This window comes from Pristis pectinata, chromosome 3 (assembly GCF_009764475.1).
Source record: "Pristis pectinata isolate sPriPec2 chromosome 3, sPriPec2.1.pri, whole genome shotgun sequence".
In the NCBI taxonomy this organism is placed as follows: Eukaryota; Metazoa; Chordata; class Chondrichthyes; order Rhinopristiformes; family Pristidae; genus Pristis; species Pristis pectinata.
Window position 1 is genome coordinate 73,898,412 of NC_067407.1, and position 27,874 is coordinate 73,926,285.

The 27,874-nt window shown below is 43.2% G+C and overlaps 1 protein-coding gene across 7 annotated transcripts in view; it reads right to left on the reverse strand.

Annotated features, from left to right (window-relative positions):
- The window catches only part of agpat4 (1-acylglycerol-3-phosphate O-acyltransferase 4 (lysophosphatidic acid acyltransferase, delta)), a 138,621-nt gene that overhangs the window by 28,234 nt on the left and 82,513 nt on the right, over positions 1 to 27,874 (reverse strand). For all 7 annotated transcript variants that reach the window (XM_052012215.1, XM_052012212.1, XM_052012210.1 and 4 more), the window contains 5 exons: positions 20,368 to 20,537; positions 9,830 to 9,991; positions 2,852 to 3,005; positions 1,676 to 1,778; positions 755 to 830 (listed from right to left, as the gene is read on the reverse strand). In XM_052012215.1, the coding sequence (XP_051868175.1) occupies positions 755 to 830; positions 1,676 to 1,778; positions 2,852 to 3,005; positions 9,830 to 9,991; positions 20,368 to 20,537 (665 nt within the window). The remainder of the gene's footprint in view (positions 1 to 754; positions 831 to 1,675; positions 1,779 to 2,851; positions 3,006 to 9,829; positions 9,992 to 20,367; positions 20,538 to 27,874) is intronic.

Consider the following 27,874-nt stretch of genomic DNA (forward strand, 5'->3'; position numbering starts at 1 on the left):
AATCTACAGGATAAACATATTAAATTATTTATTCTCAGAAATCCTACACACAGTGACTAGGAGCCATTAAACAGTTCTTAAATGATTAAAGGAAGCTCCAATACTGCAACATAGTGTGCATAACTATTAGGAATAAGCATTTATACTTTAACCTTTAGCGGCCTGAATATAGTTATGGAACCAAAGACGTATTGTGAAAAGTACAATTGTTTTGTCAGAATAAGGTTTATTATCACTGACTTATATGATGTGAAATTGGTTGTTTTGCGCAGCTGCACAGTGCAAAGACATTAAAAATTACTATAAATTACCAAATAAGTAAATAGTGCAAAAAAGGAACAAGGTAGTGTTATGGGCCATTCAGAAATCTGATGGTGGAGGGGAAGAATCACTCCCATCTACTACTGACTACCTGGAAAAGGCATACTGGTTTTGCCTTACCCCTCATCTTCATTGCAGAGTTTATATTCATTGTTCAAGGCTCAATGACCTAAACCATCAAGAACAGGACACCAACCTGTGATATGTGCATAATATCATAGTATCAGCAAATAATCCGAAACCAAATGTAATTCAGAACCACTTTGTAATTTCTAAAGTTGTTCTAAAATGGAGTGCAAATTAAGTTGTAATTTGATTTTTAAATATAAGCACAGGATAGTTTCAGGAGTTCTCACGAACTGGCATGAATAAACCAAACGACATTATGTTTGTCATCACTGAACACATCTTAGCCACCATAAGATAACCTTGCCTTTTCTTGGTATAGTTTATGGAGCCAGTTAGCACATTCCTTTTCATCTTCAGGAATCTCTTCCATTGGGATCCGTCTGCAGATTAAAAATAAATGTCATAGGCTTCAAAATACATTAAACGTTCTATTTATATGAATCTAAAAATACAATACTGATAGAAAATCTCTCTAATACTTGGATTTTCAATGAAGTTAAGAAAAAGGCAAAACATCATCACTTTATACAGCACTCTGTGACTTCAGGGTGTCTCACTGTGATTTAAATACAATTAAATACATTTTAACCCATCACTATTGCAATATGGGAAATATTTGACAAAGACGAGGACCCACAAACAGTTAAATAATAATTAACAGATAATCTATTTCATCTGAGTTAGTTAAGGGGTAAATATTGATCAGGACACAACTTTCTCAGTTCACATCTTCAAGCACTTGTGATCTCCATCACCATACCAGTCACTCAAATGATCATTATCTGCCAACAACTATTATTCCACTCTCCTGATCTCCTCCAAACCACAGCCCACCCCACAATCTTCACCATACAACCCATTCTCCCACCTAGTGATCTCTTCTGTGTACCCAGCAATCACCTCCCTCCTACCAGATCTCTTGGGCGGCTTCAGCTACAATTTGTTCCATTTCTCCAGTCTTTCAGAGTTTTCCTGTTATCAATCTCTTCATCGCCAAGAACTCTCCCACTTTCCTCTACATTTGCCAGGTGCAGTCTTGTGCAACAGGCCCACTTGCCTGATATCCAATCAGTGTATGAAGTTGAATGGGTGAAATTGGGAAATTATTTTCAAAATGTTGTTGAATTTTTTTTTTACTGTACCCATACCTCTTTCCATCCCCTCCCCCACTCCTCTCCCAACACTCCTACATAAAAATGCTAGTGCACACAAACTAGCATCTTACCGAACATAAAGATCTGCATGGTACTTTTTTCCATGTAAAGTTCCCAGTAAGGTTGGATTTTCACCATTTCTGAAATTGAGTGTAGCATCATACACAACTGGGACTAGGAAGAACACCAGGTGAAAATATATTACATTTAAGCAAGTTAAAGCATATTATATTAATTTTATAATTGTGGAACAATTCAATCAACATTAACCAAAAAAAGAACTTGATAACAGGTTACATAATAGAACACAGAACATTACAGCACAGTACAGGCCCTTCAGCCCACGATGTTGTGCCGAAATTTTATCCTGCTCTTAAGATCTATCTAACCTTTCCCTCCAACATTCTATCATTCATTATCTTAGGCCTGATGCATTTCACTTGAGGTTTATCATCTTGCTGAGGCACACAAAGTTATAAATGCCGTTGTTTGTTTGGGGGCTTTCTTATTTTACTGATTTGTTACAAATATGATACCTTGTATACGATTTCATATTTTTCAGTGAAATAAATGTGAAGGTGAAAATAGTGTAAAATTAACTGCAGTCGTAGAAGATTAACAAGAATTAAAGCAAGGATGGCAGAGGCACAGATAAAGTTTGAATTTCATTTCCATATTGATTGCTTCACATTCCTCCTCCTGAATAGAAAGTTTATTGGTAAAGAAAGAACAACTTGCATTTATTTAACATCTTTCACATTCCTTTTAGAACATCCCAAAGTGCTTTACAGTGATTGAAATAGCTTCATGATATCATTATTGTAATGTAGGAAAAGAAGAAGCCAATTTGCAAACAAACAAACATTAGAGTAATATAACAACCAGGTAATCGGTTTTAGTACTGTTGAGTAAGGTATAAATTCAGGCTCCCCTGCTATTTTTCAAAAACAACTCCAAGGGACAGAATTCAGTTTAGGGCAAAGACTGAAAGATCACGAGGATGACTTGAGGTGGTTCTTCCCCATTTCTCAAGTCCTGTTGGGAAACAGGAACTGCTGGACAGAAAAATACATTGGTCTATCTGTTTTACCTTCTACCATTATGGTAGCTGCATGATATCACTAACCACAATATCTGGCAGTAAAGTTAACCAAGATAATGTCTATAAATACAAAATAATGTCCCTTGCAAACTGGCGGATATTTTAAGCTCCTCAAGAACTCTTATTACAAAGACTTGCACCTTACCTACACCCCTCAGACATTGAACGGTGAGTGCAAAGCCTTTTGTTCGAGGGAGGAGATGGTACTTTAGCTTGGGCAAACCTTTGGCTTCTGCCACCTGCATGCTAATCTGATGTTTTTTCTCTGTAAAGCGTGTTCCTTCACAATGAATCAGAAACTGCAAGTCAGAGAAGATAACAGAGTTAGTCAGAAGCAAAAGTTACAATAACCTTAAAACCTTTTAGTTCATTATTATAGCAACAACCATGTTATTGCCACAGAAAATGACTCAGAATTAGATTTTGCATTCTTGCCTCCCTGCAAGCAAAATGGAATTGCATCTCAGTGGCAACATCAGGATCTAGTAAACCTATCACGTAAAACTGCTCTTAATAATATCTACTTAGAAGCATATAATCAAGGCACCGGTTTAACAATAAAGGATCACTACCAATCTTCAATTTCTGCGATTGAATTGTGATATTTGGATTAGAGGAAGACTGTGATAGTGTGGATCACTTGAGCTTTTACTTCCACTAACAGGAGCTCTTTTCATTAACCTGGTAGTAGAGTTGTCCTAGATAATAGTTTCATCCAGTGCACAACTGAATAAATTATGGCAGTCCATTTGAAGGCAACTGAATCTTTGAATTAAATGCAACAAGCTGAAACTATTAGATTGAATTTCACAATCAAATGCAATTATATCATGAGTGAATACCAAATCATAATCACCATCAACCCTAATGTTAATGCGAATACCTCTTGAAAGGTTAGCCTAATTCCTCAGAGTTAGACAGATTGTGTGAGTGGGCAAAAACTTGCAGATGCAGTTTACCCTGCTGCTTGCATGTTCCCCTGAGGCCTCATAGGTTTCCCCTGGGTGCTCCAGTCTCCTCCCACATTGCAAATACATGCTGATTGTTATGTGTATTGGGTGCTTTTAAATTGTTCCTATCATAGGAGAATTGGGAGGGCAGGTGCCGGGGGTGGGGGTTGTTGATAATAAGCATGCAAGGGAGAATGGGCTTCAGGGAAGCAAGGAAGTAGGGGACTGGGATCGCTCTGAGAACCAACAGACTCAATAGGGCAAATAACTTCCTCTAGGTCACGAGGAAATGAGAAATTCCAAGAAATATGAGAATGTGAAGTTTCCAATTTCAAAAGTAAAAACATAAATTATTTTATTAGTATCAGATTAGGAAGTGCAAAGAGACTACTTGGGTGATCATGAACACTTGAAATGTCACTGAAATCAAACATGCAGACGCAGCGATCAGTTAAGGTAAATGGTATATTGGCCTTCATTGCAAAAGATTTGAGTACAGGAGAAAGGATGTCTTGCTGCAATTATGCAGGGCCTGGATGAAACTTCACCCAGAGAATTGTGCAGCACTTTAGTCCCTTCATTGAAGGAAGGATATGCTTGCCATTGATCCAGTGCAGAGAAGGTTCACCAGCCTGACTCCTGACAATAGTGCCGTGCAAGGAGAGATTAGCTCAACTAGGTTTATATTTACTAGAGTACAGAATAATGAAAGGGGATCCAATTGAAATGTACAGAAGGGTTAAGTACATTGGATGCAAGCAGGAGGTTTCCCTTGGCTGGAGTGCGTGTTACAATCTCAATCTCAGAATTTAAAAGTCACTTGGACAGGTATATGGATAGGAAAGGTTTAGAGGGATATGGGCCAAACTTGCGCAATGGGCCATCCTTAGATGGGCATCTTGGTTGGCATGGATGAGTTGGGAAGAAGTGCCTGTTTCAGTGCTGTATTGCTCTGAATATGGGACCGGTAAGACACTTAGGACTAAGATGAGGAGAAATTCACTAAGGGTGCGGTAATCATGTGGAATTTGCTACCGTGGAGAACTGTAGAGGCCAAGTCATTATATATGCTTAGGAAAGAGTAAATACATTTCTAGATACAAAAGGCATCAAGGATATGGGGAGAGTGCAGGAATAAAAGTATTGAGATAGGTTCAAAAGGGCTGAATGGCCTACTTCAATTTTTAATGATAATTTACATTTTAAAATAAAGAGCAACTGCAGGACTGCACTAGTTCTTTGCATTTAGTGTTTTTATTTGATGTAGATTACCAATATTGTTATCAGTTGTTAATAATTGCCAGGTTATGAGGACAACTCAGATATTTCAGGAAGTACACTCATTGAATGTAACTACACTTCCTTTGATTATACTGTTGGGCAGTAAAATCCTTGATTAATTGCAATACTCATACAATCATTATAGCCAGAGAAATTAGAAATTGACTGAAGTATTGAAAAGAATATGAGTGGTATGTTAAGGTTAGAAGTAAACACCCATGGAGCAGAGTTGTTAGGGCTTGCTATTTGGACTACTACTACTTCCAAATCAAATAAAATGACTTGACTTGAATTATAACACTCAAGAAGAACCAAATTAGGGTCTATCAGAGGTTAGCAAGTCTGAAACCCACTGCAGCCCACCCAATTGTAAGCTTAGAAGAGACAAAATAAGGGGAGGGCAGCCAACTCACTCGCTGAAGGCAGTTTGGCAATTTTAAGAATTTAATGAGGTTGGTAGTGTCCGACTGAAACTGCTCTGGAGATGTCTTTCAATCAGTTTTACCGACGTTTCTGTTATCCCCTCTCTCTTGCTCTCCGACTTATCACAGATCTTCTCTGTTCTCTCCAACTTTCCTCCATTTCCCTGCTACTTTAAAGTTATTTTCATGTACAACTTTTCTCAGTTCTGATTAATGGTCATAAGCTTGAAATATTAACTTGGTCAAACACAAACAATCTGTTGCAGGAACTCAGCAGGTCGAGCAGCATCTGTGGGAGGAAAGGAATTGACGATGTTTCAGGTCCTGATCCACGATTTTGACCCGAAACGTCGTCAATTCCTTTCCTCCCACAGATGCTGCTCAACCTGCTGAGTTCCTGCAGCAGATTAGTTGATGCTCCAGATTCCAGCACCTGTAGTCTCTTGTGTCTACATTAACTTGGTTTCTCTCCCCACAGGTGCTGCCTGCCAGGGAGGTCTAGTTCAACGTTTTCCTGCTTTATTTCAGATTTCCTGCATTTTTCATTTGGATTTCTCAAGTTAGTTCTGGAAATGAAGTGAGGAAATAACAATTTACAGAAAGAGCAAAATTGGACCAGTGCAAGAATAGCAGTATACAAGGTTACAGTCAAAGATAAAAAGGTACTGAAAGTTAAAAATACTAAATTCAGTGTGGTAAAATGGGCCTTGCCAAAATCATCTGGGTTCAAAGGCAAGTAGATGGACGAGCGATGAGGAAGTCTTTCCATGAGATAAAGTACAAAATATACTATAAAATGTGAAAATGAGATACCAAGCAGAGATCTGTGGATTTTAAAAAAGGCATTAAAATTTAGAGGGAGACATAATATACAAAGCTAGAGAGAAAACAGACAGAATCATGCTAAAAGAAACATCAAAACTAAATGAGCTTAAAACACACCTTTCATTAAGAAAGAAGAATCTGTCATTACTAGGTAAAAAAAATTGGAACATTTAAAATCAAATCCTGATTATGGAGGATGAACTCTAAAATTTACATTACGTTTCATTATACTCCTCATGGTAAACGAGTGCGCTCTATTGATGTTAACAGCTGTGAACTGTAACACAAGAACAACTATAACCATTACTAGAGAGGTTATATTGCTAACTTTCAAGTGGGATTAGTCTCAATACTTTTGTGACAGGTTATCTCAGGAGTCTGGTACATCTAAACAATTAGAATTAAATGCGGCAAGTTGATTGACAAGCTGTGCAGTAACAGTTGACCTTCCCAGCAGCAGCAACCTCTAGGAGTATTCTGGGGAGCGCTAGATAAAGAATGGGAGAATTAGCAGTAATCAATGGCAATCTAGGGCTTCCATTGCTTAGCATTCTCATAAAGTCCTCCCTATTATGGTAGAATCCTTCCTATGATTTGGCTTCCATGTATCAGTCATATTTTTCTCCCCAGAGCATCACAAGTTCTGGTCACCCTTCAGTACCTTGACCAATTTAACATTCTTCATGGTTACTCTTGATAATGTGCTGGCAGATTCTTGGACTGCAAGAGACATCAGAGCACAACTTGATTTGGCCACCACTAATGCAGGAATATAATTTAGTTCACAAATATTCAAATCTCATCGACTGAACTATCATTAGAGCTCAGCATATTTGTAGCATTTTCCCTTTTCATGGGTCACATAAAATTTCAAGAAAAAATATTTCAAATTACCTCATTTTCCCACATAATGTACATGCTAATCTCATTTACTGTTCTTGTAATTTAATACTTTAGTGATAGTAAGCACACCAAACAATTGCTGAGTTAGGTAAAATGCAAATATTTACACAGTACAATAGCATTTTTTTTTAAAAACCAACTTAATAAACACTTGTAGCGGTTGCTACCGCGGAATAAAACAAGACTCTACTCGGAGGATTGCCAAACAGAACTGGTTTATTTTCCCGCCTTCCGCGGGCCCTTTAAGGGAGAATGTTCCCGCCCAAAACAACCGGTAATGACGTAAGTCCTATGTCATCAGGACTTTCCCGCGCGCGGGTTCTCCCCGTCGCTCGGAAAGACGAGGCCCGCTGCCATCTTGGGCCTCGTCGCTCCGACGCCGCGCGACCCGACTGCCGAGCCGGTTCGCCCAACTAGACGGTGAGTCGCCACACAACCCCCCCCAGAACCGGCGATACAGTCCCCAAGGTCCGTGGGCTGTGCCAGCTGCCGCTTAGGGGGGCGACCTCTGCGTCGCGGCGTGGCAACCTCGACAGGCTGTTGCAGATCCAAATGGGCCGGTTTGAGGCGGTCCGCCGTGAAAACCTGTTCCCTGCCTCCAATGTCCAAAATAAAAGTGGATCCGTTATTCCGTATGACTCGGAACAGTCCCTCGTATGGTTGTTGCAATGGCGCCCGAGGTGTACCCCTGCGAACGAAAACAAACTTACAGTCCCATAGTTCCTTGGGCTGGCAGGATGGGGCTTGACCGTGCCATGAGGTGGGAATCGGGGTCAAGTCGCCAAGCTTCTCACGCAGTCTTTGTAGAACTGCTGGGGGTTGTTCCCCTTGGTCCCGAAGGGCAGGTATGAAATCCCCGGGGACAACTAGTGGCGCCCCATATACAAGCTCAGCTGACGAAGTGCGGAGGTCTTCTTTGGGGGCAGTGCGTATGCCGAGCAGGACCCAAGGCAGCTCGTCAACCCAGTTAGGACCCTTCAGGCGGGCCATCAAGGCCGATTTCAGATGGCAGTGAAAACGTTCCACCAACCCGTTTGATTGAGGATGGTAGGCCGTGGTGGTGTGCAGCTGCGTCCCTAGCAGGTTCGCTAATGCAGCCCAGAGACTGGAAGTGAATTGGGTGCCTCTGTCTGAAGTGATGTGGGCCGGAACGCCAAAACGTGAGACCCAAGTTGTGAGCAGCGCCCGGGTGCAGGAATCAGTGGTGATGTCAGTCAGGGGGGTTGCCTCAGGCCACCTCGTGAACCGGTCCACGATGGTAAGGAGGTACCGGGCTCCTCTTGAAACCGGCAGAGGGCCCACGAGGTCGACGTGTATGTGGCCGAACCTCCTACGGGTAGGCTCAAACTGCTGTGGTGGGACCTTGGTGTGTCGCTGGATTTTTGATGTCTGGCAGTGCGGACAAGTCCTGGCCCACTCACTGACCTGTTTGCGCAGGCCATGCCAGACAAACTTGCTGGCGACCAGTCGGACAGTAGATCTGATGGACGGGTGCGCCAACCCATGTACCGAGTCAAAAACGCATCTCCGCCAGGCTGCAGGGACTATAGGGCGGGGCTGACCAGTCGCAACGTCGCAAAGTAGGGTCCGCTGTCCTGGACCAACCAAGAAATCTCGGAGCTGCAGACCCGAGACTGCGGTTCTGTAGCTGGGCAGTTCGTCGTCGGCTTGCTGTGCATCAGCTAGGGCCGTGTAGTCGACACCCAAGGATAGGTTGTGGATGGTTGGTCTGGAAAGTGCATCAGCAACGACATTATCCTTTCCGGAGACATGTTGGATGTCATCAGGGAGCTGTTCGAGGAAGGCCTGTTCGAACATCAGGCATGGCTTGTGACCCTCGGCCAATGCCAGCATCTCATTCATTAGGGCGGATGGGGATCTGTCCCCCAGGCCATCCAGATGAAGCAGGCAGGCGGCGCACTCACGACGGGAGAGGCCGAAGGTCCGGATCAAAAGGTCTTTGAAAGCCGGGTACTTATCTTCCTCCGGAGGCGACTGGATGAAGTCTCCAACCTGGGCAGCTGTCTCCTGGTCCAGAGAGCTAACCACATGGTAGTACTTCGTGGAGTCGGAGGTGATCTGCCGAAGGTGGAATTGCGCTTCGGCCTGGTCAAACCAGACGCTGGGCTGAAGTGTCCAAAAGGTGGGCAGCTTGAGGGCCACTGTGTTGGCTGCTGCACTGTCGTTCATTTCGCGGGTCCAAAAGCCGTTTGGACCGTCGGGGTCACCAATGTAGCGGTTGCTACCGCGGAATAAAACAAGACTCTACTCAGAGGATTGCCAAACAGAACTGGTTTATTTTCCCGCCTTCCGCGGGCCCTTTAAGGGAGAATGTTCCCGCCCAAAACAACCGGTAATGACGTAAGTCCTACGTCATCAGGACTTACCCGCGCGCGGGTTCTCCCCGTCGCTCGGAAAGACGAGGCCCACCGCCATCTTGGGCCTCGTCGCTCTGACGCCACGCAACCTAACTGCCGAGCCGGTTCGCCCGACTAGACGGTGAGTCGCCACACACTAGTGTTTACTTTGCAACAGGTATTCCTGTCAAGTGCTTCAAGCACTTTTGTTTTTGTTAGTTAGTTCAGAAAACAGCCCAACTACGCAAGAACAAAAAATGGGATTAAGTTTTTGAAACATTTACTTGATTGGATGGTTTTATAATGTTATTTTTAGTAACTAAGGTACACCAGTAATTATTAAGGTACACTCAGTTCAATTTTTTGATACAAACACTACACCTACCCAAAATATTTCTGGGTAATCTCGGAGGTTAAGCAAGCTCTGGACAACATTTTTGCGATCTTCCTCCCACTGCCGCTTGCAAAACACTATTTCCAGAAAGTACCACATCCAACCAATCAGAGGAACGTAAGCCAGCTCCTTTTTTGCAAGTACTTTTGAACTCTACACAGGGGAAAAAAAGAGATTTAAAAGGTTACTTGAATACTTATGCCGTTCTAAGGTGTGCAGTCTTGTAAAGTGAACAATAAAGTATAGCAAGATAGACAATGCACATATGGTCCCTCCAGGCAAATGGAATGTAAATACTGAATTTTGGAAGAGATGGAGTTGGGGGCCATTTTCATGCAAATAACCGAGGAGACAAAAGGAAGTATAAAGAATCTGCTAAGTGTTAACTTGGTAGAAATAATGACAAAACTTCCCACTATGAAAAATGATTTGAAAAATTGGATGTTTAATTAGGTTGGCACAATGGCACAGTGGTGACTACAGCTGCACCACAGATCCAAAGACCTGTATGCAATCCTGACCTTGGATGCTGCCCAAATCTGCACATTCTTTCTGTGACCAAGTGATTCCTTCTTGCTCTCTGGTTTCCTCCCACATGCCAAAGGTGTGCTGGTTGCTAGACTGTCCTAGTGCAGGTAGATGGCAGGGTTGTCGGAGGATGAAATTGACGGGGATGCAAGAAAAATATTACTGGTGTAGATGAGTGCTTGATGATTGGCACCTATATGGTGGGCTAGAGCCTGCTTCAGTGCTGTATGACTCTAAGGTAAGAATCTGTCTACCATGTATTGTCCAACTGGAAATTATCCCTAATTAGTGTCAGATTCACACTTCCCAGGAGGCAAATGATGAACAGATCCATATCAACACAAGCAGACTCAACCATGGGGCAGCATTTGACAATGACAGAAGTTTCCACTGCCATAACATTAAAGTGAGGCCACCCAACATCTCAATGCTCAAGTGACACATACCGAGTTCTGCTTGCTGTAGCAGGACCCAGACTGAAGCCATACAGTACTGGATTCCACTGTTGCCAAGGGCTTTGAGATCAAAATGTAATCTATCCCTGAAAGCCATTTGATGCTCCAGCCCAGGGAACATCCATGGTCTGTGCATCTCTCAAGATGACAACATCCGTGCTCAAACCATTACCAACTCCATCAATGCTCTCAGTTGCCCATCAGCCAGCTAGCCTAGACTGTAGCCACTCATGTGATATGTCTGCAGAGGCATGTAGATAACTTGCCTCAGTGTCCCTGGTTTTCCAATAGTTCTGCTACATCCCAGGCAACACACTCCTTGATAGAGCACCTGATTTGGGAATTAAGGTCATCATATTACTGGTGCATGCTCAGCTTTTGACATTTTGCTGCAAACTAATTAATTACTGGCTGGATGCTACCCTGAAATCGTAAATATGAAGCCCCTCTTGTGAAGAACACTCAACAGCAATGGCTTTGAGTATCAAGAGCATGTGGTGCGACTTCTGCTTGACGGGGATGGTTCTCGCCAGAATCTCAGTGGTGTCACATTAACCTGACGTTGGACATTCACAAGCCACATGATGGCAAGCCCTGATATCATTAGGTGTGCTTGTTTGCTTGGAAGTTGAACAAGAGGATGGGGGTCTTGACCCTGATAGCATTTTCAGAGCATGATTTTTAATGACTATATCACCACCCTATGATCCCTCCTCCACCTGCTAGTTGCAATTCTGGAAAATCCACATCTTCGCAATATCTGCTACTCTTTATTAAAAGAGGAAATTAATTCTCTTCTTTATCAGTAGAGAGTAATGATACCCCTTATCTAGTGGCGTGATGCAAACTCTGAAAAATGACATAAGACAGCTACTGCTGCCACCTGGAATACATCAAAGGCCAGGTTCAGAATGAAAGCAACCATCACCAGCACAGCCACAGCAGACCAGCCCTGGGTGCATCTTGGAGTTCTACCTGCTAAAGTTGATGTATCCCTGCCCACCATTATTTTAGGAAAATATTAGCTTCCAGGTGCATCTTTAAAGATGCGGAGGCAGGAGCACGTCTCCCTGAAGATACTCAGAGAGGGGCCCTCCTGACAAGAGTCTTCCTTTTCTTTTTCCAAGGACCCATGGCCTTTAGCCCTCTCGTCTTGCTCCTGGTCACACTGCAAGGTGAAGTGCAAAGCAGAAGTGAACCCTCCAAACATCTGGTACTCAGAATAATTTTGAGACCAACACCAACAAGCTTAGCTCCTTACTATCCAAAGAAACTTGAAATGATCGATTATCTCTTGAATTGCACAGGTACACCTGATCCTGCAATTAAGATCAGCTCTATGCATGTTCATTAATTTCCATGATACAAAAATCACAGGGGAGCCTCCATTTAAACACTGCACAGGATATTACCTTAGTTTCATCAACACGTTCCATGTGAAATAACTAAACACACAAAGGGCCCAAATGAAGCCCTCACTAAGTGTGATTCGAGGTATTTGCCTACTCTTAGGGAAAGTATTCAACTTAATTCAAGAATTAAGTATGTAGCGCTGAAATGTAAATCTAGCACTGTGTTAGTCAGTTTCTCTGCCTCTTCAGTCTTCTTTCATTCACTGACCAGGAAGATTCTAGGCCTTGGATTTCTGAAATGACAAAACTTGTGTGATGAAAGGAGAAAGTAAGAAACACACGTTTACACCATCTGTGGCTTTTGAGTCCTTTGAAATGTGGGATGAGAGTAGGTGGTTTAGATATGTAGATAGCCTTATTTATCAATTATTTCAGTGAGGTCTCTGCCCTTGATGGTCATCATCATCATCATCTCCTTCTCGAGGAGGGATGAGTGGTTGGTGCTGGGATTAAAAACTGCAAATACATTTGTCCTTTGGAATCATTGCCAATGCCTGCTGTTTTCCACTAATTCCACCTAAAAAAAAGCAAAAGGTGTCAATGTGCTGTAATACGTTTGATGAAACTAGTTCATGATTGACCAGTTCCCAGTCTGTGCAAGCCAAGTTGAAAGTGTGAAGGCTTCAACTGTCCAAAGTACATGAGAGATTTCTGGTAGACGGGTGATGTAGGAATTAAGTGAGTCTACTGATGCACATGCCAGCTGAGGGCAAATTGACTCACTGAAAGCTGAAGTGAGATCATTAAACATCTTCCAGTACTGCACCAATGTTCTTGGACCAACATTCCTGGCATCGACTTTCTCTGATAGTTGTTCCCGGTTTATTCAGCATTTGTCTGGTTGGGCTCCAGCCAGGTTGTTCATTCAGGACATTCCTTCATTCTTCCAATGTTCCTCCAGCACATAGCTCTCTTGCAGATTCAGTCTTTGCTCACAGTAGCACAGCCTAAAATGGTTTTTGGAAAAAATCTCCTTTGCACTTCTCTTAAATGTACTATTTAAGAGATGGTGTTCACCTTTAACTGCACATATCAGCACAAGTCACATACTGAAGTGTGCATTGGTGCTGTGTAATGAACACTGCAGGGAGCACTGACTGTACACAGGTATTGTATGAAATAGCAGCAGCATCGATTTAAAGTACTGCCTGGGGCAAAACTACGTGCTTCAATCCCTGCATTCATTTTCATTCCCACAACCCATCCCTCTTGCATTGTCCCCTGATATCTGCCCATTCTGCATTAATTATACAAATAAAATTTGAACTTGTGCTATTGATTAAAATGGGAGTTTGGTAACTGGACTAATTACTACCAACATTTTAGAGATTCATCAAAATAAGTGTTTCTTACAATTAAACATAAATGTCACTGCCAGTCACATTGTGCAATCTCAGATATTCATCTATATAGAGCACATAGTTATCAACATACCTCCCCTGAAAGGCACATGGATCTCATTAGCTTTTCATTGGGCTTGTCTGCAAATCTAGCAGAATTATCCACCTGATTTGTTGGTCTTATACTGCAAAATGCTTTAATAGAGATGTACTCATTCAATTCATATCTGGAACTCTTTGCTCTGGGGCTGAAGTCATTAAGAGTTCCGCCCACTACTCCTAATGAGGAGCATCCTATCTTCCTATACAAACTGCTGGATTGGCAGCATAAACCTGCAGCCTTGGTACATTTTAAATCCAGCAGTGCTTGCTGTCCAAATTAGCCTTTTTTCCCCCCAAAGCATGCTAGATGAAAGCACTATATTGGTTTCTTACTGGTGTCAAGGTTAGCCTTGGCTCTGAAGAGTAAATTAATCAACAACTCAGCTTAGAATTAATGATCCAGCTTCAAATTAAAATAGGCATGATTGCCAGAAGTAGCCAGTGAAAACCTGCCCTTTCCCTGAAACATCATCATTGGCAAAAATTATTTTAACTGATTGTTACTCATCCCTCTCTTAGCTTGTGTTGGTCTTACTTTGAACACAGATTTGACCAGCTCTGGGGCACAACAAATAAGATTTAGATCACATTGATAAATTGTTCAAAGCTACATTACTTTAATCTCTTGATGTGCTACTATCATGGTGCATTTTTAGCTCATTTATTATATGTACAACATCCTTGCTTATGGCTTAATATGGTGGCCAAATGCAACTATATCAATATTTTTGGCTGTGATGCAAAAATATTAAATACAAAGGATCTTGATGTAAAGTGTTTCACTGCACGTCAGACAAAGTTTAAAGTTGGAATGAAAAATGTAAGGAATCATGGATAGAATACGCAAAGGAGCTAAATTCCTGCCCAAGAAGAAGATTGGATAAAGGTAAACACCTGAAATTCTTAAATACAGGCCAGAAAATTATTTTGTAACAGCACAATTTCAAGGAACAATTTGAAACTGATAGGAAATGAGGGAAGAAGAAAAATCTAAGCTTACCCTTCTCGTAGTGATGTGGTAGAAGTGGGGCACTGGCAGCAGTAATGAAGAAAGTCAGAGTTGTATTGTTGGAAAGCTCTACACCTGAAATGTACTGGGATCAGTTTTCAAGCCAGCCATAGAACTAGGGATGTAGAGAGGATTTTAAACTAAATAATTGGGGCACAAGACCAAAACTGTGAAGACAAGATAAGGGTAGAAGACTAGAGAGAGAAAAGGTAGTACTATAGGAAATTATAAACAAAAAATGATGATATGAGAGAAAACAAATCAGCAGATAATACTAGACGTTAAAAAAGGACAAACTAAAGACCCTTGAATGTACATAGCAATAAAACAGTTCAGTAAAAATAAGTATTATCTAATAGTCACTACAAGTGATGGCTGCCGGATAACAAAGACTGAAATCTGAAAATTGAAGGATGTTTGACATTAGGAAGTGAATCTAAGGTGGAGTTGTTACTGGAAGATAGTCTGGGGAATTAATAAATGGAAAACAAGGAGATAGCAGATGAATTAAACAGGTATTTTGCATCTTGCTTCTTCACTATACAGGACATGAGTAACATCCTAAAAATAGCTGAACTGGAAGGGAGGGAGGAACTCAGGAAAATTACAATTACCAGCAGAGAAGGACTGAGCAAATTGATGGAACTGCGAGCTGACAAGTCTCCAGGTTCCAATGAGACTTCATCCTAGGGTCTTTAAAGCAGCTTGGAAGATAGCGGACATGTTGGTTTTAATTTTCCAAAATTCCCTAGATTCAGGGAAGCTTCCATTAGATTGGAAAATAGCAAATGCAACTCCTTTAATCAGAAGGGAAAGGAGATAGAAAGCAGGACATTACAGGACAGTTAGCTTAACATCTATTATTGGAAAAATGTTAAAAGCTATTATTAATAATGTTACAGCAGGGCACTTTTAAAAATTCAAGGTAATCGGACAAAATCAATATGGTTTTGCGAAAGAAAATTCACGTTTGACCAATTTATTGGAGTTCTTTGAAGTAGTAACTTCTGCTTTGGATGAAGGGGAACCATGAAAGCACTATTGTTAGATTTTCAGAAGGCATCTAAAAAGCTTGTAGTGCACAGAGTAAAATTTTGATATAATGAATAGGTTGTCTGGCTAACAGGGAAAACAAAAATCGGAACAAATGAGTGTAATATCATGCCAAGTGGAAAAACAAGGTATATGTCAGAGACACTGGGGCCTCAAATGCTCCACGATTTATAACCAACTTGGACAAAGGCACCAAAGGAATAGTTGGTAAATTTGCTAATGGTACAAGCTTAGGTAGGAAAGCAAGTTGCAAGGAGGCTACAAAGGGATATAGATAGTGTAAGTGAATGGGTAAAATAGCTAGCAAATAGAGTATAATGTGGAAAAATGTGATAGCATTCATTTTGTTAAGAAAAATAATGCATTATATCTGAATGTTGAGAGATAGAACTCAGAGATGCAGAAGGATTTCAGTGTCCAAGCGCATGATTTACAAAAATACTTGCATGTAGGTACAACAAGTAATTAAGCTAACAGATTGTTTATTGCAAAGGGAATTGAATACAAAAGTAGAGCAACATGCTTCAGTTAGCACACTGGTGAAAGCACATCTGGGAGGACCATGTATAGGATTGATCTCCTTATTTAAGGATGTAGATGCAATGGAAACAGTTCAGAGGAGGCTTACTAGAATAATACCTGGATTGAGTATATTATCTTACGAGGAAAAGTTGGTATGCCAAGCGTGTATCTGCTGGAAAATAGAGCTGAAGAGTTTTGACAGAATGTTTTCTTTTGTGGGAAAATCTGAAACAAAATGATCAGCATTTAAAAATAAGGGTTGTCTATTTAAGACCGATGAGGCTAAAATATTTCTCTGGGGGTTACAACTCTTTGGAACATTCTCCCTCTAATGTAGATAGATTCTTGTAGGTATGGGGTGAAAGATTATTGCACGCAGGTGGAAATGCAGAGTTAAAGTTACAATCAGATCAGCCATGAACTTATTGAATGCCACAGCAGGCTTAAGAGGCCAACCAGCCTATTTCTGTTCCTAATTCACATGCTGGTAGCAATAAAAATTAAGAGTAGGAAAACTTTGCAGTGGGAAATTTTTGCTTAGAGTAAGTGATTTTTAGTGGCTCCCTTAGGTACTAGTGAGCTTCCAAAGAAGTGCCAAGCTAAAAAAAGAAAATTGTTACACAGCCACACCTCTCAGAAGACACCACTTTAGTAAAGAGGTTGAAGCACATGCTAGAAATGGCCACTAGAGGTTCATTATCAGGATTTCATTGCCACTTAAACTGGCTGGTGGTGCTCATGAAGGAGACTGTATCGCAATTTGGTGGCTAAGACTTCTCTTCACAGGAACCAGCTCACTTGGAGTAAATAAGCCATTGATGAAGACAAAATTCTACTTAAAGGTGTTTTAGCCATGATTTGCTGCTGGAATTTGAAACTTAACAGAAGAATTCTTGGGACAGTTTGAATAGACTTTACCCTGATCAACCTTTATTCTGGAAACTCAGTTAAGACTTCATTTGAGTAATTGTTATGCTTTGCTGCTCTAACTTACTAAATACATTTTAGAACCCATCAGGAGGAACAGGAATACAACATGATCATGGGATTTTTTTTTCAAGGTCCCCTTTGACTTACAGGAGAACAAGGAAGGAATATCAGACCAGGAAGAGCAGAAAGAGATTGAGATGGACTCCTTTCCTGATGCAATGCAGTTCATCCATACTCCTCTGGACTTCAAGATTGGAGTGCAATATAACACACCACTGCACTACCTCATTCATCTCCTGGTTCATCCTGAAACCCATTGCTACATTTCAACCTTGTGTAAATTGATGCATACAGCCCATATATACTGCTGCATGAAAATAGCTTCAAACCAGCACCTGAGCTTAAGTTCAAATAACAGTCACTATCCACGGAGGATCAAATTTGTTAAACCCCACTTTTAAAAGGCATATCTTTTTTGTACACCACCCAAAAGTAAATGCAAGTCCAAAAACTGTTTTTAATTCAGATGTTCAGCATCTACAAAGTGCTGACAATACTCAGCAAGTCAGGCAGCAGCCATGGAGACAGTAACAAAGTTAATATTTCAGATTGAAGACCCTTTGTCAAAACTGGGAAAGGTCAAAAACAAGTTAGTTTCAAATTGCAGAGAATATGATGGGAGGTTAACTCTGATAAGATGAAACCAGGCTTGCTATGGAGATAGGCTGTAGAGGGAGTCATCCAGTTGATACGTTGATGAGGACAATTAGAAAGAGAGAATGTGAACAAAGAAATGGAAAACCTGCAAAATGCGGAACTGTATGAAATGTTCTTCAGGTCAGGCTGTGCTGACAGAAGGATAAAAACTGAGGCAATCTTAGAGATGGATGACTTACAGCAGAAATGACTGGTTCTAATGCAAACAGGAAAAGAGAGTTGCCTGATGTCAGAGAATTTGACATCAAGTCTGGAAAGCTGCAACGTACCCAGATTGAAGATGAGGTGCTGTTCCTCAAGCTTAGAAATGGGCCTCATTATAAAAGTATAAGAGGCCACTTTCAGATAGGTCAAAGCAGGACCAGGATAGAGAATTTAATGTGGCAAGTAACAGGAAGCTCAAGGTCACCCTGTTACTGTAGAGGCAGCTATATTGTGAACACTATACTGTAGAGGCAGCTATATTGTGAACTCTAAAAGCAGTAAACAAGATTGAAAGTACAACTGAATCACTGCTTCACCTGGAAGGACTGTTTGGCAGGAAGGTAAGAGACAAAGGATCTCCCTCATTTGCCTGAGAACATGCTAAGGGAGTGATTGGTGGAGATGAAAGAACAGACCACAAAACCTGGTGTACTCAGGAAAGATCTAGTATACTCAGCAGATAATGTGAATATGGTCTTAAGATTTATGGTGGTTTATCATATCCTGCTCAATGTCCTATTTCAGACCAGGGAGGGAAAGATACATCCGCTTATGGAATCTCATTGAAGGTGGCAAAAGTTGCAAAGGGCGATCTATTGAATGTAATGGCTAGTGCGGTGGAAAGCAAGGACCAAAGGAACTCTATCCTTGCTCTGTCCAGAAAGAGAATGGGTGAAAGCTGAGGTGTAGGAAATAGATGAGATATGGTTAAGGATTTCATCAACTATGGTAAAAGGGAACCAATGGGAACAAAGATATTATAGAGACAATGCTTCTTCCTTATCCACCAATCTCTCATCTTCCCTCAACACTTTCCCATGCAACTGCAGGAGTTTCAATACCATCCTTTGACCTCTTTGCTTTCTACCATCCAGGGTTGCAATAAATCCTTCCAGGTGGAGCAGTGTTTCACTTGCATTTCTTCAGATCTAGTGTACTGCATTTGGTTCTCACAATGTCCTCTCCTCTATTTTGGTGAAACTAAACAGAGACTGGGAAATTTCTTTGCTCAGTATTCAGGGGTGAGCTCAGTTTGCCACACTTTGTGGTGCTTGTGACTAATTCTCCATCACACTCCTACTGGTGTCTTTGGCCTCCTGCACTTTTATTACAAGGTCCAATGTAAGCTTGAAGAACAGCATCTCGTTTTCTGTCTGGGCACATTACAACCTTCCAGATTCAATATTCCATTTTCGCGCTTTCTTTGTCGATATCAGAATTGGCTGGTTCCATTGTAGGTCATCACTTATAACATTGGCTCAATTTTTCTCTTTCTTACGGGTCTACATTTTGCAGCTTTTGTATTCTTTTATTTGTGTTGTCTCATTCTAACTGTCCTCACTTCAGAGTTTTTATGTTCCATTGTTCATGCTTGAACTGTCCTCATTAACCTATCAACTGGATGACTACCGACAGCTTATTCCACAGCAACGCTGGCCTCACCATATCAGACATATTCTCTTTGTCCTATCCATACCCACCCTCTCTGGAATCTAAAATTAATTTGGTTTCTCTCTTTCCCCATTCTGTCTAAGGGTCTTCAACCTGAAACGTTAACCATTTCCCTTTTCATACATGATGCTTGAGCTGCTGAGTGCTTCCAGCATTTTCTGTACTTATATGGTACCCAATTGGAGCTTTATTTTACCCTTCCACCAAATAATCCTATCTCACAGGATGTACATCACAAGGAGGAAAAGCCTTAATTTTGTTCAAATCAGGAATAATTTAAAAAGGCAAACAAAAGTCTTGATTTTGCTGGAGTCTATTTTGATTACCTTCAGCACTTACTAAATAATGTGCACTTTGTCCAACATTCAGCATGCCTTAAATGATTAAAAAGGTGATTCACCACAAGAGTGTGGATATTAAGAAAGTCCAAGTATCCTAACAAAATAAAAATGCTTTCGTCTTCTCCCAACAGAGATACCACTACCTACACTGTAGTTTTTCTTTTAAAAGATTCCAATTTTCAAAATTCTTAAACATTAAGATGGGCTGAAATGAAAAAAAATAGTTCAGGTAACCTACACCATTGAGGAGGTAGACCAGGGATTTTCACCATATCAATATTAGTATTTACTTTTAAAAAACAAATTGTGTCCAAGTCAAAAACAACAGGTGTTTTCTACAATTGATTGTGAGAAAACTACAATCTAAATAGGTTATTTTTAAAATAAAACACGCACACATTATGGATAGTAATTCAGAAAGCTTGCTTCACAAAATGTGCCAAATGACAAAAGCACACACTTACCCCCAACACACCAAACCTTTCACAGAAGTCCCATCCACAAAGAAAATCAATCTCATAGTTATGGTTGAGAATAACTATGGCATTCTCTTTTCCATACTTAACGAAATTCTTTTGATCAGTATAAAGAGTACATTCAGTGCCTGACCACCACTCCAGCAGCCACACCAATTCTGTAATTTAAAGGAAAGACACAAATTATACTACAAAATTCTTGCCAAGTCTAACAAGATAACTCTGATATTTTCGCAGGTCTGACTAGCGAAGTAGTTAATATGGCCAAACATTTTACTGGCCACCCTTTACATTTAAGTCCACCAACATAGGACCTGCACAAAGCAATGGTTTAGGCTCTGGGAGTAAGCATGAAATGAGAATAAGAGGGAAAAAACAAAATCTGTTTAGTAGCTGTAAATTTTCTACATACAATAATTTTGGGAGTCACAGCTCAAATCCCAGAGGATACAAACATCAAAATAGACTTCATTTGTTAATCAATTAAACATCTCAGGGAAGCTACTATAAGGTGATTGATGTCAAAAAACAAAATAGTGTCACATTAGAGAACAAAGGACTGCAGATGCTGGAATCTAGATGAAAAACACTATGATGTTGGAGGAATTCAGCAGGCCAGGCAGCATCCATGGAGAAAAGCAGATGGTCAACATTTCAGGTCAGAACCCTTCTTCAGGGCTGAAGATAGGAAAAGAGGAAACCCAATATATAAGAGGGAAAAGCAGAACAATGATAGGTGGACAAAAGAGGGGAGGCGGGGTGAGCACAAGGTGGTGATAGGTAGATGCAGGTAAGAGACAGTGATAGGCAGATGCAGGGGAGGAAGGGAGAGCAGATACACCGGGGGATGGGTCAAAGGTGAGGAAAAGAGGAGGGTAGAAAAAAAGAGATAGGCTAGGAAAGGGAAGAAGAGAAGAGGCGTGGTTGGGGGGAGGGGTGTTGGGGGGATTACTTAACAGTGGGAGAATTCAACGTTCATGTCGTTAGGCTGCAAGGTTCCAAGACGGAAAATGAAGTGCTGTTCCTCTAGTTTGCACTTGGACTTCTCCTGGCAGTGGAGACGGCCGAGGACTGACGTATCTGTGATGGAGTGGGAGGGGGAGTTGAAGTGACTGGCAACTGGGAGATGCAAATCAGTTACAGACACAGCACAGGTGTTCTGGGAAATGGTCACCTCATCTGCGTTTGGTCTCACCAATGTAGAGGAGGCCACACTTGGAGCACTGAAGGCCATAGATGATATTAAGGGAGGTGCAGGTAAATCTCTGTCTCACTTGAAAGGACTGTTTGGGTCCCTAGATGGAGGTGGTGTAGGGGCAGGTGTTGCACCCATGTCAGGGGCAGTGGAAAGTCCCCAGAGTGGGAACAGGATGGGTGGGGAGGGAGGAGTGAACTGGGGAGTCGCGGAGAGAGTGGTCCCTGTGAAAGGCAGAAAGGAGCGGGGAGGGTAAGGGAAGCTATGCTTGGTGGTGGGGTCCTGTTGGAGATGGTGGAAGTGGCGGAGAATGATGTGTTGGATACATGGGCTGATAGGATGAAATGTGAGGACATGGGAGACCCTATCCCTGTTAGGTCTGGGAGGGGTGGGGGTGGGGGTGAGAGTAGAAGTGCGGGAAATGGTAGAGATGTGGGTGTGAGTTCTCTCAATCACAGTAGGAGGGAAGCCATGGTGAGGAAAGAAGTTGGACATATCTGATGTCCTGAAGTGGAAAGCCTCATCATGGGAGCAGATGTGGTGGAGAAATTGAGAAAAAGGGATAGCGTCCTTGCAAGAGACAGGGTGGGAGGAGCTGTAATCGAGGTAGCTGTGGGCATCAGTGGGTTTGTAGAAGATGTTAGGGAATAAGGAATCTCCAGAGATGGAGATGGAAAGATCGAGGAAAGAGAGAGGTGTCAGAAATAGTCCAGGTGAATTAGAGAGCAGTGTGAAAATTTGTGGCGAAATTTATGAAACTGTTGAGTTCCGCATGAGTACAAGAGGTGGCACCAATGCAGTTGTCGATATAGCAGAGAAAGAGTTGAGGAACGTGGCCGGAGTAGGCTTAGAACAGAGACTGTTCGATGTAGCCAACGAAGAGGCGGGCATAGCTGGGGCCCATGTGTGTGCCCATGGCAACGCCCTTGGTCTGTAGAAAGTGAGAGGAATTGGAAGTGTTTAGAGTGAGGACAAGTTCAGCCAGGCGAAAGAGAGTGTTAGTGGAAGGGGACTGGTTTTGCCTCTGGTCAAGTAACGGAGGGCAGTGAGGCCGTCATGATGGGGAATAGAGGTATATAGGGACTGGACATCCATGGTGAAGATGAGGTTGTGCGTGCTGGAGAACTTAAAGCTATGGAAGAGTGCCACATTATTCCAGTAGGGTGTTGTCCTGTTAGAAAGAGCAAGACTTAATGCATGCTTAATAAGTGAAGCATGAAAAATGGAAAACCTTTTATTCCCCAGTGATATGATCCAGCCATGCAAAGATAAGGAAAAACATTTGAATTGTAATTCACTTATTTCATGCTTTCGCGATTTTTACTGTGAAATAATATTTTTTATTGGAAAGAAGGACAGCCATTGTGCCAAAAATGCTGGCTCAATCTCTTCCATCTTAAACCACGGCATCTACATTAGGGACACAAAAAGTTTCTATTTCCCACTTTTCTCCAAAATGAGCAAAACTTCACACCACACCCATCCTGAATTATTCATCCTTGGGATGATATTTTCAACTGCTCAGATAGCAACATTTTTTGAAGCAGGGATTACAAATGGAGGATAAAGAAATAATGCTTAAAACTTTAACCTCATTGGATAGTCATTAATTAACCAAATATGGGCATAACAATAAGTTGTATTTATGCATGACCCTCTTATAAAAAGCATTTCAAGGGGCAAAATTTTCAGACAAAGCCAGGATGAAACATTAGGAGAGATGACTAAAAGCTTCAAAGGAGACAAGTTTAAAGGAGGGTCTCAATAATAGACAGTTTCTTTCCAATATTTTGTATGATGCATTTCTTTCTTTTAAAAAAGGCTATCCATCTGCTGAATCTGGAATATATCAAAGGATTTTAGCATACATCAACTCCATTTCTCTATATCCAAACTTTAATTGCAGAGTTATTGGGCCAGAACTTGATGACCTTGGCAAAATGCCCCTGTTCTCCTTTGACATTCAGGAGAACTTTTGCAGATTCCCCATTGTTGATTTGCTGATAAGAAGGTCTGGATTGTAAGCAGCAAGCCCTTTGTGACATGATGCCATCAGGTGTGGGAGGGAGCAAGCCACATCCACAAACCAAGTAGAAAAAATAAACTGACTGCTAACAAAACCACGATTCCAAGTTTTGCCAGCTGTTAAAATAGTCAAAGGCTTTGAAAACTTCGAAGTACTGTAACGTTCAGAAGCATTCAAAAACTATTACAGATCAAGTGAACAATTCTAAAATCCAAGTCACTCAAAAATAAGCAGAAACAATAAAATTGCAAATTACCTTCTATAAAACTTCTCTCCCCCCCCCCCCCCCCCCCCCCCCTTACAGCTTTCTCCATTCAAATGAATAAGATCAGGTGCAGGTTTAAGTGGGCACGTTCCCCAGCTCAAGTGCTGGGTAGTTCCACAAGTTCATGCTGTGGCATTAAGACTCCTAGCAGGGTGCAGTATTCAAATTAGGAGCACAGCTACAAAACCACCAGCAGAAACAGTTCAGCAGGTTCAGAACTTTTGCATATTCTGAACTCGATGACATGAGAGTAAATGCTGGAATTTCCTAGCAAATTCTGGCCCCATATTTTTAAAATAAAAAAATTAATATTATATTTCATTTGAACTATTAATTTACTATTATTAACAGTAGATTAGATAGTTAATTTAAAGTAACCTTTACATTTGTGTCCAACCAAATTATAAATAAATATAACTTCATTTTAAATTGATATCTCAGCAACAAGCAATGACATTGTTAGCTTAAGGACAGCACCAATCTTGCTCGATTCCAGTTCACTGATTACTTCCAATGATTTCCAGGACCACATGGCACAGAAAACTAATTTGGAACTCCCTTATTACCATACAATCAATCATTATCCAAGGTTTCATGCCTATGCTGTTCAAATGGACAAACCTATTATATAAATAAAACTGAAAAGAGAATTCTATCTTTAGAGCCAGTAGTCTTCAAAAGGTGTCAAGCATTAACAATATTCATCAAAAATAACTGAAAATCTGTGTGGTTTGGAATGGACAGAGACTCATGGTTTACAGTTCCACCAATAATAATAGCCCTTCATTATTGTACCCAAGGCTTTACCACTTGAATACCAGATTTTCAAAACGGTGCTCTTGTAGCGACTCACCGCACCGGCATCGAACCGGCTCCCAATATCGCGAACATCGTCGGAGGCCCCGATCCAAGATGGTGCAGGGCCCTCCTTCTTCCCCATCGTCGGGGTAGGAAAGCCCACGGGCGGGAAGGTCAGGTGACCCGCGCTTGAGGTCAGCGCGGGAAGTTTTGGGATATTAAAGGCACACCGCACCCCTGTTGTTCATTCGACTTCTGATTTCGAACCAGCGACTCTGCGTCTTCATTTTGTAGTGTGTAGCTAGCTGCTACATTGGTGACCCCGACAGGCCCAAATGCTTTTGGACCCACGATGTCTGCACAACAAGTAGTACAGGCAGTAGCCCTTAAACTGCCCACCTTCTGGACCCTCCGGCCCCGTGTCTGGTTTGACCAGGCCGAGGCCCAGTTCCAGATTCGCCAGATCACCAGGGACGACACCAAATACTATTACGTGGTGAGTGCCCTCGACCAAGACACTGCAGCCCAGGTCGAGGACTTCATCCAGGCGCCCCCAGAGGAGAAGTACAATAAGTTCAAGACCTTCCTTCTCGAGACTTTCGGCCTTTCCCGATGCGAACGGGACTCCCGCTTCCTCCACCTCGATGGGTTGGGTGACAGACCCCCCCTCCGCGCTCATGAACGAAATGTTGGCCCTGGCAGATGGGCATAAACCCTGCCTGCTGTTTGAGCAGGTCTTCCCGGAGCAGTTACCCGACGACATCCACCTGCTCCTGGCGGATGCCGATTTCAGCGACCCCTGGAAGGTGGCCGCCTGGGCGAATGTCCTTTGGCGGGCGAAAAAGGAGAGCGGGGCGTCCGTTGAGCGCGTTGCCATGCCACATACCCAACGGCCCAGCAGGCCAGACCCGGCAATCGAACGCACTCCACCCGCCACCAGGTCTGAGACACCAACCGACCAATGGTGTTTCTACCACCAGCGGTGGGGCGCTGACACCCGCAGATGCGGGCCACCATGCAGGTTTCCGGGAAACACCAGAGCCAGCCGCCGCTGATGGGGACTGGCCACCCAGATAGCCTCTCGCATGTGTGGGACAGGTGTTCCGGACGTCGGTTCCTAGTGGACACTGGAGCCGAAGTCAGCGTCATGCCTCCCAACAGCAGCAAGATTTGCAACTGCACACCAGGACCCGCCCTCAGAGCCGCTAACGACAGTGCCATTCGGACCTTTGGCACCCGTTTGGTACACCTCCAGTTCGGCACCTGCAACTTTACTTGGAGGTTCATACTGGCCGCCGTCGCGCAACCACTCCTTGGGGCAGACTTCCTTCACGCCAACAGTCTGCTGGTTGACCTGCGGGGTAAGCGTTTGGTACATGCCAGGACCTTCCAAACATTCTCATTGGGTGAGGCCAAGCTACCGGCCCCACACCTTGACTCTGTCACCACGTCGACCAACGAGTTTGCCAGGGTCCTGGCAGAGTTCCTGTCTGTACTAACGCCCCAGTTCTCCACCACCTTGCCCAAGCACGGCGTCCAGCATCACATCCCCACCCAGGGCCCTCCCCTTCACGCCCGCGCCCGGCGGCTACCCCCAGACAAGCTCCGCCTCGCGAAAGAGGAATTCAAAAAAATGGAGGAGCTGGGGATCATCCACAGGTCGGACAGCCCATGGGCCTCTCCACTACACATGGTCCCCAAGGCAGCTGGAGGCTGGCGACCCTGTGGCGATTACCGACGCTTCGACGACATTACTACCCCGGACCGGTACCCCGTCCGCACATTCAGGACTTTGCTGCCAACCTGCACGGGCGGTCCATTTTTTCCCAAGGTCGACCTCGTCCACGGGTATCACCAGATCCCGGTGCATCTGGACGACATTCCGAAGATGGCGCTGATCACACTTTTCAGCCTCTTTGAATTCATCTGGATACCCTTTGGTCTCAAGAACGCTGCTCAGTCCTTCCAACAACTGATGGACGCATTCAGGCGCGATCTTGACTTTGCCTTCATATACCTCGACGACATCTTGATCGCCAGCAACAGCCGCCAGGAACATTTCATGCACCTCCACCAACTCTTTTCTCGCCTGAGGGATTTCAGCCTGACCACCAACCCAGCCAAATGCCAATTCGGGCTGGAGACAATCGATTTCCTGGGCCATCTGATCGACAAACGCGGTGCCACGCCCCTGCCTGCAAAGGTCGATGCCATCCGCCATTTTGCCAGACCCACCTCCATCAAGGGCCTGCAGGAATTCCTCGGTATGGTGAACTTTTATCACTGGTTCACACCATCCGTGGCCCGCATCATGCTCCTGTTGTTTGCTCTCCTGTCAGGCAGAAGCAAGGACATTGTTTGGTCGGAAGAGGCTCACACCGCGTTCGTCGAAACCAAGCAGGCCTTGGCGGATGCGGTCACGTTGGCGCATCCTCGCGTGGACATCCCAACTGCCCTCATGGTCGACGCCTCCAGCACAGCGGTCAGAGGCGTTCTAGAACAGCTTATCAAAGGGCGTTGGCAACCACTGGCGTTCTTCAGCAGGCACCTTCGACCACCAGAGCTCAAATATAGCGCCTTCGACCGCGAGCTGTTGGCGTTGTACCTGGCAATCAGACACTTCCGATACTTCTTGGGGGGCAGGCCATTTACAGCTTTCACAGACCACAAGCCATTGACCTTCACTTTCAACAAGGTCTCAGATCCCTGGTCAGCATGGCAGCAGTGGCACTTGTCGTACATCTCAGAGTTCACCACTGACATCCGCCACCTGTCTGGGAAAGAGAACGTGGTCGCGGATGCACTGTCACGACCCACCATCCAAGTTTTGTCCCGGGGGTGGATTTCGGTGCCACAGCCAACAGACATGGAGATGCCCAGCTATCGCACCGCAGTCTCAGGCCTGCAACTGTAAGACCTACTGGTAGGCCCTGGTGAGCGCACCCTGCTCTGCGATATCTCCACAGGTAGACCCCACCCCATCGTCCCAGCTGCCTGGCGCTGGCGGATGTTTGATGTCATCCACAGCCTTGCACACCCATCCATCCGGACTACTGTCCAGATGGCGTCAAACAAGTTCGTCTGGCATGACCTGCGTAAACAGGTTTCCAAATGGGCCCAGTCCTGCACTCACTGCCAGACCTCGAAAGTACAGCAGCACGTCAAGGCCCCCCCTGCAGGATTTTCAGCCTACCCGCTGGAGGTTCGACCA